Source organism: Tyto alba, unplaced genomic scaffold, assembly GCF_018691265.1.
Source record: "Tyto alba isolate M040663 unplaced genomic scaffold, T.alba_DEE_v4.0 Super-Scaffold_1, whole genome shotgun sequence".
Lineage (NCBI taxonomy): Eukaryota > Metazoa > Chordata > Aves > Strigiformes > Tytonidae > Tyto > Tyto alba.
The window spans coordinates 3206090-3223829 of record NW_024881261.1 but is presented as its reverse complement, the minus strand read 5'-3'; the positions used below and the strand labels follow the sequence as shown (position 1 = coordinate 3223829).

General features: G+C 39.4%; 1 protein-coding gene across 5 annotated transcripts in view; it reads left to right on the top strand.

Annotated features, from left to right (window-relative positions):
* Positions 1-17740, top strand: part of DOCK1 (dedicator of cytokinesis 1) — a 316081-nt gene that overhangs the window by 221486 nt on the left and 76855 nt on the right. For all 5 annotated transcript variants that reach the window (XM_042792609.1, XM_042792599.1, XM_042792597.1 and 2 more), the window contains exons 30-33: positions 5934-6012; positions 6671-6771; positions 9707-9765; positions 15941-16089. In XM_042792609.1, the coding sequence (XP_042648543.1) occupies positions 5934-6012; positions 6671-6771; positions 9707-9765; positions 15941-16089 (388 nt within the window). The remainder of the gene's footprint in view (positions 1-5933; positions 6013-6670; positions 6772-9706; positions 9766-15940; positions 16090-17740) is intronic.

Below are 17740 nucleotides of genomic sequence, written 5' to 3'. Positions count from 1 at the left end.
TCATTTGACTTGTACAAAACACGTGTATGAGGTCACTATGTGTTCTCTGTGTTCCAGGCTTAAAATAATTGGACAATCACCATACTGCATGCAGTGCCAATAGAGAAGTGGCTACAGGAGTGTATTAAAATCCAAGTTTTAATTCACACGTAAAAAGGTGTTTAAAACTTAACCATGTTTTGCAACACTTGAGACACTGAAAAAAAAGAAAAAAACATTTGAAGCTATTGGAAGTGATTGCTGTTTAAAAGAAGGCTTTGCTATTCATGCTTTAGTGAGCATTTGTTCAGGTCTGGGTTTTGCATTGGGATTTCAAGGTCTAGGTCTGTTGTTTCATACGCAGTCTGACAGGATAAGAGTAGTCTGTCTCATATATGCACAGTAAATTTGTCTCCCAGAGAAGCAAAAGCTCAAGCATGGAAAGCATGATGATGTGCAGGAAGGCTGATCAGCTGTAATAAAGCATTCATTATCCTTCCATCTAAATTAACTGAAATGACATCATAATAGTGCCTTTTATAACCTCACTCCAAATTCCCTCTCTTTTATTGAATTATCAGCTAAACCTAAATTATTTTAAGCTGTATCTGTATATTCTTGTTTAGATAATTATTCTGTCATTAGGGAAGTTATTCTTTCGTTCTTCTGTTTTGAAGTTCACTTAAGAAAAAATACTGGGGAGTACCTTTGTAGCTTGTATTCTTTCATATTTTCCTGTTATAAGTATTTTGCATAAGTGCTCATAGTGTAAATCCAAATCCTTGGGGTCTTGAGCTAACAAAATAATGTACAAGATGGTATATATTCTGAGAATGTTTCTACTTTTGGAATCTCTCTCTCTAGATTATTTCTCCAGAAAAATCTTTTTGCAGAGGCAGTTTGATTTGTGTGTGTGCATTACCTGATGAGAGGTGTGTTCAGCGTCGTGCGGCTTCCAGCTCGCTCGGCTCCTTTAGCTTTTGCAAATACTTTCCAACGACGTGAGAAGCTGAATGAGAGAAAATAGGGCATAGAATATTTTTAAACATGAGTGAACAAGCAAATCAGGACACTTGACTAATTATAAGAGAGAATGGAGGAAGAAAAACTGACTGTACCTGAGAAAGAGGAAAAAAAAAAAAAGAGTTGTTTGGCACAGTGACTACTGTTACACTTATAAATTGAATCCCTTTGTCCCTTCTTCATTTATTAGTGCCAGTTGAAGACTGGATTTGATATATATGAACAGCCTCCTGACTTCAGTGAGGTGGTTTGTAGGAAAAAAGAGCCTCTCTACAAGGGTAAAATTACAGGATTGAACCATTATTTTTTTGCAGTACTCGGTGGAGCAGTCTCTGAGCGTGCATCCACAAACCAGTTAGCCACCTGTGCACCTACTGGGAGCGATTAGTAATCAATAACAGTAAAAATACCCAGAACTCGGTAGCTGCAACTGAAGTTAGATCCTGGCTTGAATCAGCAGCCTATTAATTGATTTATTGACTCTGGACTGAGACAGAAGTGGGGAGAAATTACTGAAGAAATTAGTACTGATCTGTCCTTTTGCTCAAGGCGCAGGACAAGGTGAATGACACCTGACCAGATCACAGGTGTTTGCTTAACCTGTTTCTTTTTTTTTTTTTTTTTGGGGTGCTTTTTTTGAGAATTTCTGCTCTTGATAGCCTTTGCTTAACATCACGGAGTATTTCCTAGCGTCTAACCTGTGCCGTGGTTTTCTGTATCTCCTGTCCTCTTGCTTCCCTCAGCTGAGCTCTCAGCCATATTTTTGTGTCACTCGGAGCAGGGTGACTTCAGCTGAAGTTGAGGCCTTGCCAAGTAGATAAGAAAAAATATTTCATGTCTCACAGTGGACCCTTACCCCAGTACAACCCGGATGGACATTTTGGAGCCTGAGGGCACTTTGGGGCTCGGCTGCTTTACTGCCCACCATCTGCCTAACACACTTCTGCAGCTTTCCACTGTGTGTTTGTGTAATCCGTTATTCCTTCTGGCTTACGGAGAACTGATAAAGGTGTCTTAGCAGGAAATACATAAACAGGAATGAAATGCCAGGAAATCCTGGGGATGGTGTGAGACCTCACTGTGAGGGAAGCTATCTAAGCACAGATTAAGAGGACAGTCCCCTGCCTCAGAGGACCTAACTACAACAGAAGAGACAACAGAAAGCTGCTGATGCCTTTGGGAGCCAGCCCCAGCCCCACTCATCCCACCCCCAGGGGCTCAGCACACATAAACCTCATCTGTCTGGCATGTTAATTTTGTTTTTTGGTAGATATCCATGCCCTTTAGCAACGGTCATTCTTCCTTCCACATATCCTGAAGTGACTTCCATCTGTAATCATAGTCCTTCTATTCCAGTCACATCATAGGAAATGTTAATTTCCTTTTTTTAATTGGGTTGATAAAGTCTTTTGTCTAACAAATCTTTTCCAATATGTTAGGACTAGATTTTGTTGCTGTGTGAGACATTCTCAGTATTGCAGCAGGGAACATTGTGATCGGTTCCAGTCTCTGAACTTCTCTCTTTTTCAAGGTTTAACTTTTGTGGCTCTTCCTGACACAGATAATGTATTCTTTTGTTAATAGAAGCTGAACTTGAAGAAAAGCACTTCTTTTTATGCACATGCAACTGGAAGCTAATCTTCGTTATTAATTATAGCAAGATAAGGTGTGCCACTGCGGATTGATGTTCTCCATCTGAGCACGGGAGATAGTTTTTGATTGCTTGTCTGGTGGCCCAGTGATGTCCAAGTACACCTTCCATCCTTACATGTGTTAGCAGCAGCCAGCTTATTCTTTGGTACAGAGCCGATGCATCTGTTTTAATTCTGCCTATTCTGAAGAGCCACATTTCCCTCAATTTTTCCTCCGTTTCTCTAACTTTGACAGTGAAGTTACTGAAAATTGTCAGTACCTGCTTTGGAGAGGAAGGAGGATTAAACTAACACTTGGAATGATTAATAAAATTTTTCTGCTTCCTCTTTCGAATTTTATTTGGGCATAAACCTGAACCATTTATACATTCATGAGTTGCAGCAAACTTCACAGGGGATAACATACCGTTTTGTAGATTATAGACAAGAACTCATCAAGCAAAATTTTTTTCTATCCGAACAATCTCTTCAGGGCACTAATCTTCCTGTCTGACGTACCATTCGACTGAGTGTCGTACCACAATGATGAAGCGATGCCAGCCTAACCATCTTACTTTTACCCTGTAGCCCTGTGTCCATTATTACTTCTTCTGATTCTTTTTCACCAAATTGCAGCTCGTTCATAGGATGGTGGTTAAATACTCCAGGTAGAAATACTTATCTTTTTTCTCAGCTGACACCTCTCCTCACTCTTGCGTGGGTATGTAAGAGATTACACGGTGGTCAGGAGTGGTAGTCAGTGGTCTCTGCCCGATAGAAAGCTACGTTTATCTAAATCCAGCCTTTCCTTGTTGGGCCTGTAAAAATAAAGCTTTACACCAAGGTGAAGCAGTACTGTGATGTTGTAGTAAAGGGACTGTCAATATTTCCCGCAATCCTTTCAGTACTGGTCAGAACAGGCACAAAATCCTCATTGACTTTCATTTGATTTGCAACTAAAGATATACTGCTGTAATAAAAATATTGTTCTGTTGACTTTCACTGGGACAAGAACTAGGCTTTTTTCACTGAAGTGCATTAGGAAGTGTTTTATCCAGTAATGGAAGGATTGAGTGCATCACTGAATGAAATCAAAATTAAAATGGGGTTTGAATAATTCAAAAACCAACAGTTAAATCTCTGCCTTTCTTCTGATGTTCTTCTGTAGGAAACTGGGAGGAATACCTACCTTCCTAAAGCAGCCTGACTACAGAGGTAGCACACGGGCTACGGGAGGATGGTGGTGTTTAATTACAATTACAGTTTAACACACGTGCTGTGCTGTGGTCGGTCGTTTCGCAGTTGCAATGTACAGTAGATTCTGCATTATTTGCTCTTTATTGCTATTCACTAGAATTGATACAGGGGAAAAATGAGAGTTACAATTTAAAGAAAAATAATGGTATATAAAGTAATGAGATTGTTCCAAAGCTTAATTAGATGGAGCAGATTGAATACATTACGGTAATGTCTTAAGGCAACGTAATTAAATTGTAAGCATAATCCTCCCTGTATTGGAACCGATTTTATCTTCATAAGGCAAGGAGCCCTTCCTACTATGTTAAATCACTAATTCTTCTAGGAAGGCTTACGAATCTCATATTATTACCAGACTTTAAAACCACAAAACAAAACAAGGTATAAGTCTGCATATCAAACTGTTGTTAGTCTGATTACAAGGATAACTTCAGTTTCAATCTTAGTATATGCTGCAGCTCAGTAATTGAATCATAGATCTAAAATACATATCTGCAGTGTATTACTGTGTATGCTGAATTCACCTCATTTATAAAATCTCTTAATGAAGTTGTTTCCAAATATATACACTGCCAAAGATACTGGTGAATAATGCACAGAAATGCTGTTCCTGAAATGCACCTCTGCGTATGCTGGATGCGAGTGCATCGATGCCTATGACATCTTAGCCATAAAGATTAATATTGTAAAATGTATGGATGTGTGTATGCATACGTAGATGTATGCATTTATTTTTATATATTTATTTGTATTTTATATACACTTTCATCTTTTAAATTTTCTTTTGTGTTTTCTTTTATAAATTTAACTTTTATTTTCATGGTTGGATACTTTCCTTCTTCGTTACACTACTGGGGGGATGATCTGGCTTTAGAGTATAGATACATCCCAGTGGCATCAAAATTTTTGCCTTACTTTATTAATTTAGTGTATGTAAATAATCTCTCTTAGCATCCTGATGCCCGTGTATTATCTGGAGGCTTCTTTTCTCTTGAATTCCCAAACGTTTAGCTAGGTAATAATTTTTTTCAGGTGACATCAGGAGGTACCTTAAGTTCAGCAAACGATCTTTCTAACTGCCTCTACTGGTCTGTTTTAAATAATTCTGATACTTGCTTGTCAGCCCGTAGACAGATTAACTTTGTTATTTGCATTCAATAGTGAACTCTCTTTTTAAAGATTGCTATTGGGAGGAGGGGGAAGAGTAGTTACGTGTCATGAGTGGTCTTTATTGTTGCTGGTACTTGCAGCAGACATAAATCTCTACCACAGTCTAAAGACAAGCTCATTTGTCTGAGCATTACCTGACAGTTTCATAGCATAAATATAAAGTTTTCAGGAGGAATATAATGTTTATTTTGAAAATGGAGATTAGGGTACCAAAGAATAATATGTTTACTTTTCAGCACCATGAATATGTAGTGACCTACTTATACTATACCGTTTGGTTTTATTTTTAAAGCTTGTCAAGCCAACTCCTGTTGCAATTTAAGAAGCATCCTTTTTAGAAAAGCAATAAACTACACTGGGTACTAAATTAGCGTTTTAGAAGTAGAGCAGTGAACAATGTTTTGTAGATTGTCCTTCAACAGCATTTTTATGTGTTATCGTACCATCAGTAAAATAGTGTTTGCCGAGTGTTTAAAAACATGTTTTGCTTCATCTGCAAGTTAAAATACAGCCAATTGCAGGTCTAGGTTAGATACAGCACTGCGATGCTGTAACTTTAAAAATATATATACTTTCTCCTAATAAACTGAATTTTTTAAAGATCTCTCGATTATCATGAGGTATTTTAAAGAGAAGTGATTTTATCCCAAACATTCCTTGTGTTTCTGCATATGCTAATTTCCTTGATTGATTTTGAGAACATCTGCATATAATTCTGTATACTTAACAGTGGTGAGATCACACTGCTTTTCAAGTAACAGCTACAAATTTCACTTTCCAGACAGAATCAGATTTTTGTCTAATTGGGATGCCAAATGTACAAAGGTACCACAGAAGAGTGTGTAATTATGTAATTTTCTCTTGATCTTTCAGAGTCTTCCTGCGAGCAATTAATCAGTATGCAGATATGCTAAACAAAAAATTTCTTGATCAAGCCAACTTCGAGTTGCAGGTATGAAGAAACCACCAGTGTCTTGGGGACTAATGTTAATGTTGTAATAAGTTTCTGCCTTAAACACATTAATTCTGGGCTATGCACATGTCGTCGTGAACCCCGGGTGACCAGTTAGCCCATTTAAGTCATTTCAGGCTCAGCAGGTATGTACGATCCACTGGTGTCCTGTGGGTCTCGTCGTAGGAGAGCACCAAGTCTTACCCAGAGCAGCATAGCAAACTCCTCCTTTCCTTCAGGAACAGCAAACAGGGGTGTCCTCCCCCCTTTTTGCAGCAGAGGCTTTAGCAGAATTATTGCTTCAAATGTGGAGCAGCGTCTGAGTGGCCTGCTGATGAGAAACGCCCCAGTTTAGGTCACTCGTTCAGGATCCTCGTGGGCTTTTTTCATATTTATGTGTTCACATTTAATTTCACTTGAGTCATCAAAACACAATCGATTAGGGTTTGTAGATGGGAAATGTTTCACGGAAACATAAACACAATGAGGAGATGTACTAAGAATATATCAAGAAACACCATCTCCGTGGTGTCTGTTATTTTCTCCTTTAAATATTTATGTGCATAATTTAGATACTTCTAAGTTGTTTTGTAGGTGTGCAGAAAAAACATTTCAGAGAATTAATGATATCTATTCTTGTCATTTTGGGGGCTTTCAGCTTTGGAACAACTACTTCCACCTGGCTGTTGCTTTTCTCACACAAGAGTCTTTACAACTGGAGAATTTTTCAAGTGCTAAAAGAGCAAAAATACTTAACAAGTAAGTCTTATTCGTCATCTAAATCATGGACAAGAACTTGAGGTCGATTAACATAATTTTAGTTTAATTTCTTAGCTAAATCCATTCAAATTGAGATGCAATCATGGTATAATGAAAGGTTGGTTTTAAAAACATGAATCAAGTATTGCATGTGTTTCTACCCTTGAATCAAGATCTAAATTACATGATTCATTACTGATGAAGACAGTATTTTATACTGCAGGATGTTCATAAAGTCAAGACTTTTCAGAAGTATTAACATATTATAAAACTGAATTTTTAAATCACTTTAGCTTTGTGCTTATTCTAATCTCATTTTACATGCGCTCTTTATTGCTTAATCCCTAACGGCCTTTTAGAGTGAATTTTTGTAACTACAGCCAGTTTCACTGCGATATCCCTGAAGAATGGGTTTGTATAACCGCAGCCTTGTATGCTTTCCTGGTTAAAAGGGATTACATTGCCTACCTCTGAACAGGGAGCTTGAACTACCCGATTGCTATTCAGAGTCCCACGGCAAATGAAACCTGTCAAAAGAAAAAAAAGACTAGAAATAAGACTGGAGCATGAATATTTTCTTTAATGTGTGTCTTCCTCCTAAATTTCATTAGGGTTCCAGTGTAGTGGACCTCATCATTAATTAGCTAAACTGAGCACTGAAAAAAGCCAGTTACGTGTTTCCAAACGCAGTGTGCACATTCTCTTTTTGTCGTGGTATTTGTAAAGAGCGCCTGCAAAAGCATTTTGTTCCCGTGGTCAGTCGGGTTACCGCAGTTAATGCACAGAAATGGGGAGTTCCAAAGCTATGATTCCCTGAACAAGTATAGCTCAGGCTCCTTGTATGTATAATACATATTATATATCTGTAGAGAGAAAGAAGATGGGTTTTGTACCACTTCACCTTCTAAATTGAAGCCTTTTTGTGTAATGCTGAGAGAGATCAGAGTGAGAATGGGAAGAGTTTATCACTGCTGCAGCAAGATGTGATTTTAAAATGCTTTTACTGGGTGAGATGCAGGTGTTGACCAGAAAAGACAGGGCTCAATGTCCCATCCTTTTTTTTTTTTTTTATGGGGCACCAAACTTTTGCCCTTCAAACTCATCCACTCCATCGTGAGTTTTGAGGAGCTTCCTTTGGAAGCTGTGCTTTACCTGAGTGTTGAAACAGAATTTTTAAGCACCGTATGATCTAATCTACGTACATGTGACTCTTGGGGCTTCCTTGATGAAACAGGAATATTTAGAAGTTCAGTGGAAAAGTGATGTCAAGCAGAGCTCAGGCTTTTGCACTTGTGCTATAAATATCCTAAATAACATTATACGTTTGCAGAAGGAAATCAAGATGGTTTTGTAAAGCCAGGTAAATTTTCTTTCACTAGATTTAGAATTTATGGAACAAAACGGTTTTGTACAAGACGGGACCACTGATGCAAATTCTCTTTTTGTAATTAAGAGTGTAAAGGATACTTTGGCGAAAGGTAAAGTGCTCTCTCTGTCCGGTGTTGGTGTGCACCTACGTGAGCATTTGAGTTCAGATCAGACTCCTGGCCTGGACAAAAATACAACAGCTGAGCTGTAACTGGACTGAAAATTACTGTCAAATACATTTGTGGACTGATATTCCCTCTTTGTGAGGACAGGAACCTTAGACAGAAAATTTCAAGTGGTTTTTCTATTAAACTGAGCAGTATATCTTGCTGAAGAAATTGAAGAAATCAACAGACATTTCTCACTGCTCATGTAAGTAAATAGGTTAAGTCATTTGAAGTGGTTACCTAATGAAGTTTGTTAAATTGTAAATCTCTGTAATGATTTTATAAGTTGTTATTTTCGGTTTAATCATGTTTTGGAGGCAGAAGTCAAGACCATAAATTCTTCAAGATGCAATAAATGTATGATCTGGAAGCACTAACTTTTACTGCTGTGTGAAACCACTACCAGTTCTGTGCCAAAGGGATGTAATTAATCAGTTAATTCAATATCACACTCACCCATCTTTTTAAGTATATATTTCAATTAATATGACAAATATTTAATAATTAAAATTTAATTATTGTAATTTGTTTTTGCTAAATATTGCATTTAAGCATTAGATAATAACAGATTCTTAGTGATGCAGAAGAATCTCTTTAATCTGTATTAATGACAGGGTATCTCACTGTTATCCCACAGAAATCCCGCAAGTTGCCAGATATTACCATTTTGCTCATATTGTTATTTAAGTAATGATCTTTAACATTCCGTGTAGCAAATACATCCTCAGAGCTCACTATTCTTCTGATCCCATCATTAATGAAGACAGTGGGATGTTTTTCATTCATTAAGCTTTCCTGGTATTAATGTGGAGAGGGAGTGGAATATACCAGTAACAGCGATGGGAGGTGCGAGGCCTTGGTGCCACCACTTTTATAAAAATAAAATACAGCTTTATGCTGTGAAACTCTCTGTTATTCCTCCAGCCATTATCATTTGAAAAATAGAAAATGCTCACAATGAATCTCTAACCACCCGTGTGTCCTGAGGGATGGTTAGGTAGTCTGAAAAGGCGGCAGAGGGAGGTTTTGCACCGCTGAACGTTTGGTGCGTGTTCTCCCGCTGGTAAGTACTGCTGCAGAAATTGAAAATTGGGGTCTTTTGAGGGAGAGGGAGTAACGCGAGGTGGCTGCGGGTTTGGGGGTAGCCTGGGGGTGTCGGGCAGCCCGTGTGACTCCCTGCCTTGTAAAAGGGACGTTCGGCAACGGGCGGCGCTGACGGGCACGTCGCAGAGCTGGTGAGGGAGGCCACGCAACGTCCTTGTAGGGGTCCCCTTTGGAGCACCTCTGATTTCAAGTGGTTTTGAATGCTGATCGGATTTTGAAATGAGATCTTTCTGCTTATTGGTATTAATTCCTATTTTTTTTTTTTTTTTAATGCTGGTTTTGTTTTTCATTTTAAGGTACGGTGATATGAGAAGGCAGATTGGTTTTGAAATCAGGGATATGTGGTACAATCTGGGTAAGTAGCCTGAGCATCTGTTGCTTAATGCTTTCACTCAGTGTTTGTATTGTATAAATCAAGTTGGAGGTGAAATGAACTTGCTTTCTTTTGTAACACAATGGTAGGCTTCCAGAAGGCATAGAAAAAGCAGGTGATTTAAGAAATAAAGCCTCCCCTGCATTCTTATTTCGCAGTCTGGGAAGATACATAACTGTAGTCAGTGTTTACATATTTTCTGTTTCTTCATGCTATTCAACCTCACACTAAAAAGAAACAGTTATGGTGATACCTGTTGAATTTTTTTTTTTTCTCCTTAAAACTACATACACACACACACACACGTATATGTACACACCTAGATATAGACACACACATACATGTGGATGCAGTAACTGAGACTGTAGCAGAATAAATGTGTCCAAGGATTATCAGTAACTTATTGTGGAAATACTGCTTAAAGTCTGATTTTCAGTCTTGTTTGTCTGTATCAGAGTGACACTCAGGAAAATCTGCAAAGAATAGGAACTCAGACATCCCTGGAGTTCATAGGTAAATTAGGCATATCTGACTATCTCAAGTCTTTGCTATTCTGTGTGTATAATTTAGCTATATAGGGATTGAATTTCATGAGAAACTAAGTATTTACTGTGACCTGAGTGTACTCATCTGCCAGATTTTATTTTCCTGAGCTTAACAGCAGAAACACTTCAGGCTGTTCCAAGTTTTATCAAAAGTTCCTTAAATTATCAGAAATAAATGCATTTGCCACTTCACTTCTATCTCTAGCTGAACTGTTGTTACTGAAACTTGAAAAAAAAAATCAGCATATATAAGAGAAGGGAGTGCAAGGGTTCATAAGTATTTGATATCACAGAGTTTGCATCTCCTTGCTGGAGTGATGAGAAAAGGTTTCCAAGAGCAGCTGAGTTCACTTTTTATTAGAAGCATCTTTTGTGAATTAAGTCTGGAGAGCAGATTAAAGCATAGTACACACCTGATATGTGGCTTGACAGACAGCTAATAAAATCAGTGTCGTGCCTGATGCTGGGTCATCCAGCTCAGGATGCTGGCAGCCTCTTCAGTAGTAATTAGCCAAGTCCTTCCCTGTTCCAGGCTTACAGTCCTGTATTCATCTGTTATCCTTAACGATTTCTCTAGCGTCTTTGGATTCTTAAACTTTTCCCAGAATTTACTCGACTGAAAGTAGGAAAGTTTGCATATGTAGTTATACATCTGGCTGTTCTTACACAAGGTTATTTTATTCAGGCTGGGGCCTGTGGAGTGCACTGTGCTTTTTACTACTGCTGCTGACACTGGCTGCTCTTGGACAAGTTATTTAGTTGCTCTAGGGTTCAGTTTTTCACTGAAAAATTAACAGGGAGATTATAATAATTTCCCCTGGAGTTTTGCGAATCGATTGGCAGGAGGGGGGTGGTGTTTTCTTCCCACATTTCTTTCTGCACTGTCTTGAAAGCCTTTTATTTTTAATATGGTTTTTATAAACCGAGATGATCCAGGTAGATGACTGCATGACCTCCTCTGGCTCTAATGTCTGCGATTCCGTAAGTGCCTGGGATCATTAATGCCCAAATCTCACATTTTGAGGGAGGCAGTAAATTGCTGCTCTTCCCAACAAAAGCTGCAAGGGAAAGGTAAATCAGAGGCAGGACCCCAATCCAAGGCGGCCTTTGTACTTCTCATAATGAGCAGCTTGCTTTGTCTCATCTTCTTTGTAATACAGATAGTCCATGCGGATCATGTTTAACTTCTGGCTCTTCACCAATCCCATGTATGTCACAGCATCAATTAAGAACAAATTCTGACTTACCGCTGCGGGGGAATTGATTGGGGGGGCGCTTGACACTTTTACCTTTGAAGTTGCACTACATCAGTCAAATTATTAATGTATATCTTCAGAAAGAAATCAGAAGTGAAAAGCTACAATTCTTGCATATGCTTGAGCATATAATTTTTATGACTATGCCATTGTGCGTAAGGTATGATGAAGCCAAACAACCCTGACTTTTGATTCATGTATTAAACGGTATGGATAGGGCTCAAAAATTAATATTTTGTCTCAGCACTTTTTATTCATAAATACCATGATTAACATATAATGCCTGCTGAGTCAAAACTCCCCAGTCGGGAACAAGACAGTCCTCTAGCTATAATACACATTTAAGAGTATAATTTATTTTCTGAAATTAAATAGTAAAATACACATTCTAGAAGTTTTTCCCTGTGTGTTTCTGATGCAGTGGTGACTGCAATATTGCTACCTTCTTACCTCTATAAGTAAAAAAGAAAAGAAAAGAAGAGCATGTATAGTGGAGAGCAACACTACCTGTGAGCACACACTTTAAATGCCTGTAATTTAGGAATAAGATTTTTGCTTTAACCAGGGAACCACGTATGAGAGATCCAGCCTGACAGGTTTTCTATTTAAATCCTAGTCGTAGCTGTCCTGTTTGATACCCTGCTAGATTTGATCATGAAGGCTTTAGATCCGAGTGCTCTGATGCAGGAGCAACGAGGATGGCTTCGGGGAGCTGGTCCCGAGCCCCCGCTGCGTTGCCTTCTTGAGAGCACTGCAAGGCTTTTATTTGCTTGCCTGCACTAAACCCAGCGTATATCAGTCTTTGTAGGCTTTTTTTCCTTCCATATCACAACCTGAACTTTAAAATAACGTGTTATTTTAAGACACTGTTTTGTTGGATCTGGGGCTCCTTAGACCTTGGTGACACAGTAAGTATCAGAGAAGCATAAAAGAAGCTGTGGCCTTTGTCTTGAAAATGTAGGGACTCCAAAAACCCACGCTGAAAAGCGTTATGTGATGCAATTTGGCATATAAAAAACACAGTTTGACACTAGGGCATGTGTACTGTTTTTCAGTAGTTAATGGTTTCAACAGTTATATGTTAAAGAAACTGTAATGACATTTAAAATAATATCCTTGTGGTAAATTTGGTCAAGGAGAGCCAGCTCAGAAAACATTGATTTTATTGTTGACACCTGAACCAACTGGAGGGAGATGGAAAAGTAAAATTCGTGAAGATGAAGTGAGATGGTTGCTGCTGCTGTCCTCCAGTGCGGTACCCACTGGCCTGGCCCTTCCCTCCAGGTGCTTGACATCTGAAAAGGTGTCTTGACAGAGACGTTAAAGTCGTCGGAGGAAAAGCCAGGGTTAAAAATAGACCTGAACTTTTGAGCGTTATATAAATAGAAGTCATTACAGATAACACTCTCTGAATTAATCACGCGTGTTCAGAGCTGACCTGAGTGAGAGGTGAGGCTGCTGGCAAATTATTCAGTGTTTTTTGTGGCCCAAATCTAAATTAGAAGAACCTGGGAATTATAAATCACATGCTATCCAGTAAAGAAAGCACCTTGGGTTTGGAAGTGTAATGAGGTCTGTTCCTGTTGTGAGAGCAGGCTGTACCAGCACATCTCATGGCAAGGCAGAAGCCACTGCAAGGGGAAGTTTTTGCACGTTCAAAAGGATAGGGTTTTTTGCATGTGGTTTTTAAAGCAGCTGCACAATTTGGTTTTCAGAAGAGAATCCTCAGTTTTCTTCCAGACTTGTCACATTTTGAGTCTCTGCGTGGGAGTTCCCATACTCCCGGGGAAAAAAAGAAAAAAAAAAAAAAAAAAGAAAAAAAAAAAAAAGAGGCGAATTCATTGTTGGGTTGTTTATCAGCAAGCGCTGCCTGTGACAGGCAGCTGGGCTGGATGCTCTGGAGTGCCAGAGGAAGATCGTTTCCTTTCGTGTTCTGCTCTCTTGCTTGCCTTTGTGTCACAACACAGCACTGGACCACCGCGTCGGCGCGGGCGTCCTGGCATCACCGGCGCGTGCCGCAGCATCGCCCCGTCGGTGGGCAAACCCTTCCCCCGTGTCCCTCCTCGCGCGCGCTGGATGAAGGAAACCAATCCAGATGGCTCAACGTCTTAATTAGCGGTTCCCTGCCTGCCGCGGCTCTGGGTGGCCGTGCACGGGGCCAGTGCTGGCCACGCTGCCCCAACACGTCCTTCCCCCTGGTTTGCGCTTCAGCCGAGCTGCCTAAACTCCAGTGGGAGCCACCCACGGACCCTCCAGACGGCGTGAAGAGCCAAGTGGGTTCCCAACAGCAGACGAGGGATTTTTTCGCAGTACAAGTGATTTTGATACCTCCTGCTAATAACTCGCACGCTTCTACCCCCACCAAGTCCTTCTGAATTGCATATTTAGAGAAGCCCTCTGTCCTCCGTGATGTAAAAACTCCGTTGCTGATTACCTGCGAGGCAGCACCGCGGATAAATACAGTCGGTGAGCATCAAGAAGGCCGAGTGTGTGCGGCACAGCTCCCTGGGTGCTGGGGCTGGCAGCTGCCAGCCAGACCCGGCCAGGTCGGGGACAAATCCTGTGTCCACCCTCGGCTCCCCTTCACCTCGGTGGAGGTGCTGGTGGGCGCCGTGGGAGGGGAGGTCTCTGTCCCTTTGCCATCAGACCAGCTCTTCAGTGACTCCCTTTTTGAGCACGGCGTTTGTGTGCCCCCGGAGAAGAGGAAGGGGGATCAACGATTTCTGAAAAATCTTCTATTGTGAATTCACCGTTTTTTTATGTCTGAAGTTCCAAAGATGTTAAGTTACTTTTCTGAGGGAATCCTCGTGCTTGAAGCAGTGGAAGAGCCCACCGTGGCACAAGGAGACCTTCATGATATTGAATTCGTGCCTGACAAATAACTTTTGTCACTATTAATTGTTTTCTGAAATACTGACTCTGACACTTTTCAGGAATAATCCAAGAAAACTGTCACCTGAGGGGCCAAATGTAATAATACTTATAAGAGAGGAAAGCTTTACGCTTCTCACTTGATATTCCTCACCAACCACCGGCACTGCAGCATCATACAAAGTAGTTGTAGTTGAGTATTAATTTGCCCTAATAGGATTGCTAATGCTAATAGGATTCTGAAGTTTGCCAAATCAAGTAACTTAAATTATGTCTGCTAAAAAAAAAGTAGCATGTTTTGTTAGTAAAGGATTTCTTCTTGATTACGTTTGTTGAGATTTATGTTAGTTCTGGTCAAAAGTGAAACTACTAATTAAAGACTTCCACAGTTACTGCCGTACCGGTGTAGTGCAGTAGAATATAAATGAGTTAAAATCTGTTTCTGTCATATGCCACTGGTAACTGCAATGTCTCAAAACGGAGGAAGCTGAGGGCTCCTTGAATTAGCTCAACATTGAAGAAGTCTGGTCTGAACCACAGCAGTGGATGCATAAACAGCGTACGAGCCCGACTGTATACATCCAGTACCACTGCCTTTGTGAGAAATGTCACCAATTGCGTAGTGAGGTTCAGATGAATCCCAGCCTGTTGCTGGGAGGGGAATACATTTGTATTTTCAAAACTTCTGCCATCAAGTCCTCAACCTGGAGCTCTCTAGTGCGTTGCTACACTGCTCTGCACCAGCCTCTTTCCGTGGAGTTGGTGAACAGATAATCTGCAGAACATATAATCTGCATTCTCTACACTTTAGCTATTAATATGAACAGTAACTAGATGTTTTTAACTAGTTCAGTATTTATTAGGTGCCACGCTCCTGTTAAGGTTTAACTTCTGTTCCGTCTGCGGAGCGCGTAGCAGGGAGGGTTGGGGGAGGTGCAGTTTTCTCTTGGGAAGATAAATGCGAAATAAAGTTTGCCAGTCAGACCAGCTCTCGAAGAAAGAAGACATATTGTCGGCTTGGTAAGATGTAGTTTTGTGTCTCGGGGCTGTGTAAGTATGCACTCGTGGTGACACTTTGATAGACTGACACAGAGAACATTTTGTACGCTGCGGAAGATACAGAAGTCTAAATAAGTTAATACAAACTATTGGCCTTTTAGCCTTCTTCTCTGCCAACCAGAAATTGCATTTTAAAAAAACCCTTGAAACTTAATATGACTTTGCAAAATACGGGTTCTTCGTGGAAAATGTGGCAAGCTCCAGTTTGACTGTTGATTCAACAACTTTTGGTAATTTGGGTTTATACATACCACATACTTCCCCTCCTGTGGCGTAAGTAATAATACGTGTTTCAGTAGAGTCAGATCTTGGAAAATTCTTTCTTACGCTATATGAGATATAGCTTGATACAGCTTTTATAGCAGTTATCTTCTACCAAAATTGCTAGCTGCTCGTTAACTCTGAAATGCATCTTTTCTCTTAAAGGTCAGCATAAAATCAAGTTCATCCCCGAAATGGTGGGACCTATTTTAGAAATGACGCTTATCCCTGAAACCGAACTTCGGAAGGCTACGATCCCAATCTTCTTTGATATGATGCAGTGTGAATTTCATTCTACTAGAAGCTTCCAGATGGTAAGCAGTAAGCTACAGATACTAAAGGCTGTAAGAAAGATTTAATTGCTCTTTGACAAAACGTAAAAATTTGTTGTTATTTCTTATTTTTTAAAGAAAAATATGATTATGGATTTGCTTACTTTCTGTAACTCTTGCGTGGATATAGAGTTTTCATCTGTCGGTTTTAAATTGTTATTGAAGGAAAAATTTGCATGAAGCAAATGAAACCTTCCGTTATGATCCAAAAGAAGAGCAAAGACAGATGTCTTAAATTTTGACTGTGACTCAGGAGAGGAGTCTGCTTCTGAGTTAAAATGGACATAAAGGAAGCCTGATAATGTGGCAAAAGAAACTGTAACCTGTACAAATTTATCATCTCTAGTATCTTATAATTTTGAGACTTTTTACCATTTTATGGATTTTGAAGAGGGAAAAAAAAGATATCCAGCCAGTGTCAATGTTTCTTCATGCTATACAGGCACTGCAAAATCTAAATACTAATGTAGCATTTTTATTCTATTTTATTTTAACTTCTCCCGTGCTGAGGGAAGTCCTTTGAATAAGCACACACAATCTTAGCCTGATTGCATCAACTTTTGAGAGGCAAGTGGAGTGAAAGAAAGTTTCCTAACATCATTCGTTTGACCTTCTTTCCCTTGAAACTTTGCCTTACGGATTGAGTTTAAGACTAGTTAGGCCAGGTGTTGTTATGGTATAAAGCAGTGTAGCTCCTTTACACTGTGAAATTTCTGTCAGTTCAGAATATGACCTTGTGAATTTTACAATAAAGTTTGATGTGTGTTGTTTACTTTTTTCCCTTTATATTGGCAGTTTTCTTTCTTGGATAAAAAAATCTTATCCTTTTCCGTACTTCTTTGTGAACTATTATTCATAACCAGCTCTTAATAAATCTGTAGCCAGAGTAAATGAATATCTGCGTGGAGAGACTTAAGCAAAGGAAATGGCATCAGCTTTATTATTTTGATTTGTTTTGTGCTGAATGGTGTGTGGAAAGGTTGTGAACTGTGTTTTGGATCCATCCAATTACTGCATAATCATTCTTTCTTATGTTTGAATCTGATGATACTGTAAAGATTGAAATGCTCACTGGGATGCCATTTAAACAGTTTCCTGTCAGATGCTCTCTTTTGTTGCTTGTCATTTTTTATTTGTACAATTATATGGATCATGAAAAATCCAAGGGTAACTTTATAGCTAAATTTATGGCCCTATATTTTCTTGACAGAAGGAAACCAGCTTTGTGTGGAATAGTTGGGTGATTTTAATAAATGAATGTCTTAAATATTTCACAGAAATTCTTTTTTGCCTTTTGAGAAGAAAAATGCCTCATGCTTAAGTCAGAGATGTCTTGGGTTGTAGGTACTCAACATATATTTCTTATGTCGGTATAACTTCTTTCTTTATGGACATAGCATTAATATGACAGGTGCAGAGGTAGTAAACCTTTTTTCAGTGCCTTTGGAGTGAACAGTTATGTCTAACGGGGCATAATCAATCTGTCCATTTATAGTTTTGCAGATAATGTAGTTATATAGTTTGCTGAGTATCTCAGATTGGTCTTTGGGGAATGAAGATCACATCTTGTAAAAAGCAGAGAATTATAGAAAAGTCTAGGTTGGATAGGACCTATGGAAGTAATCTGGTCCAA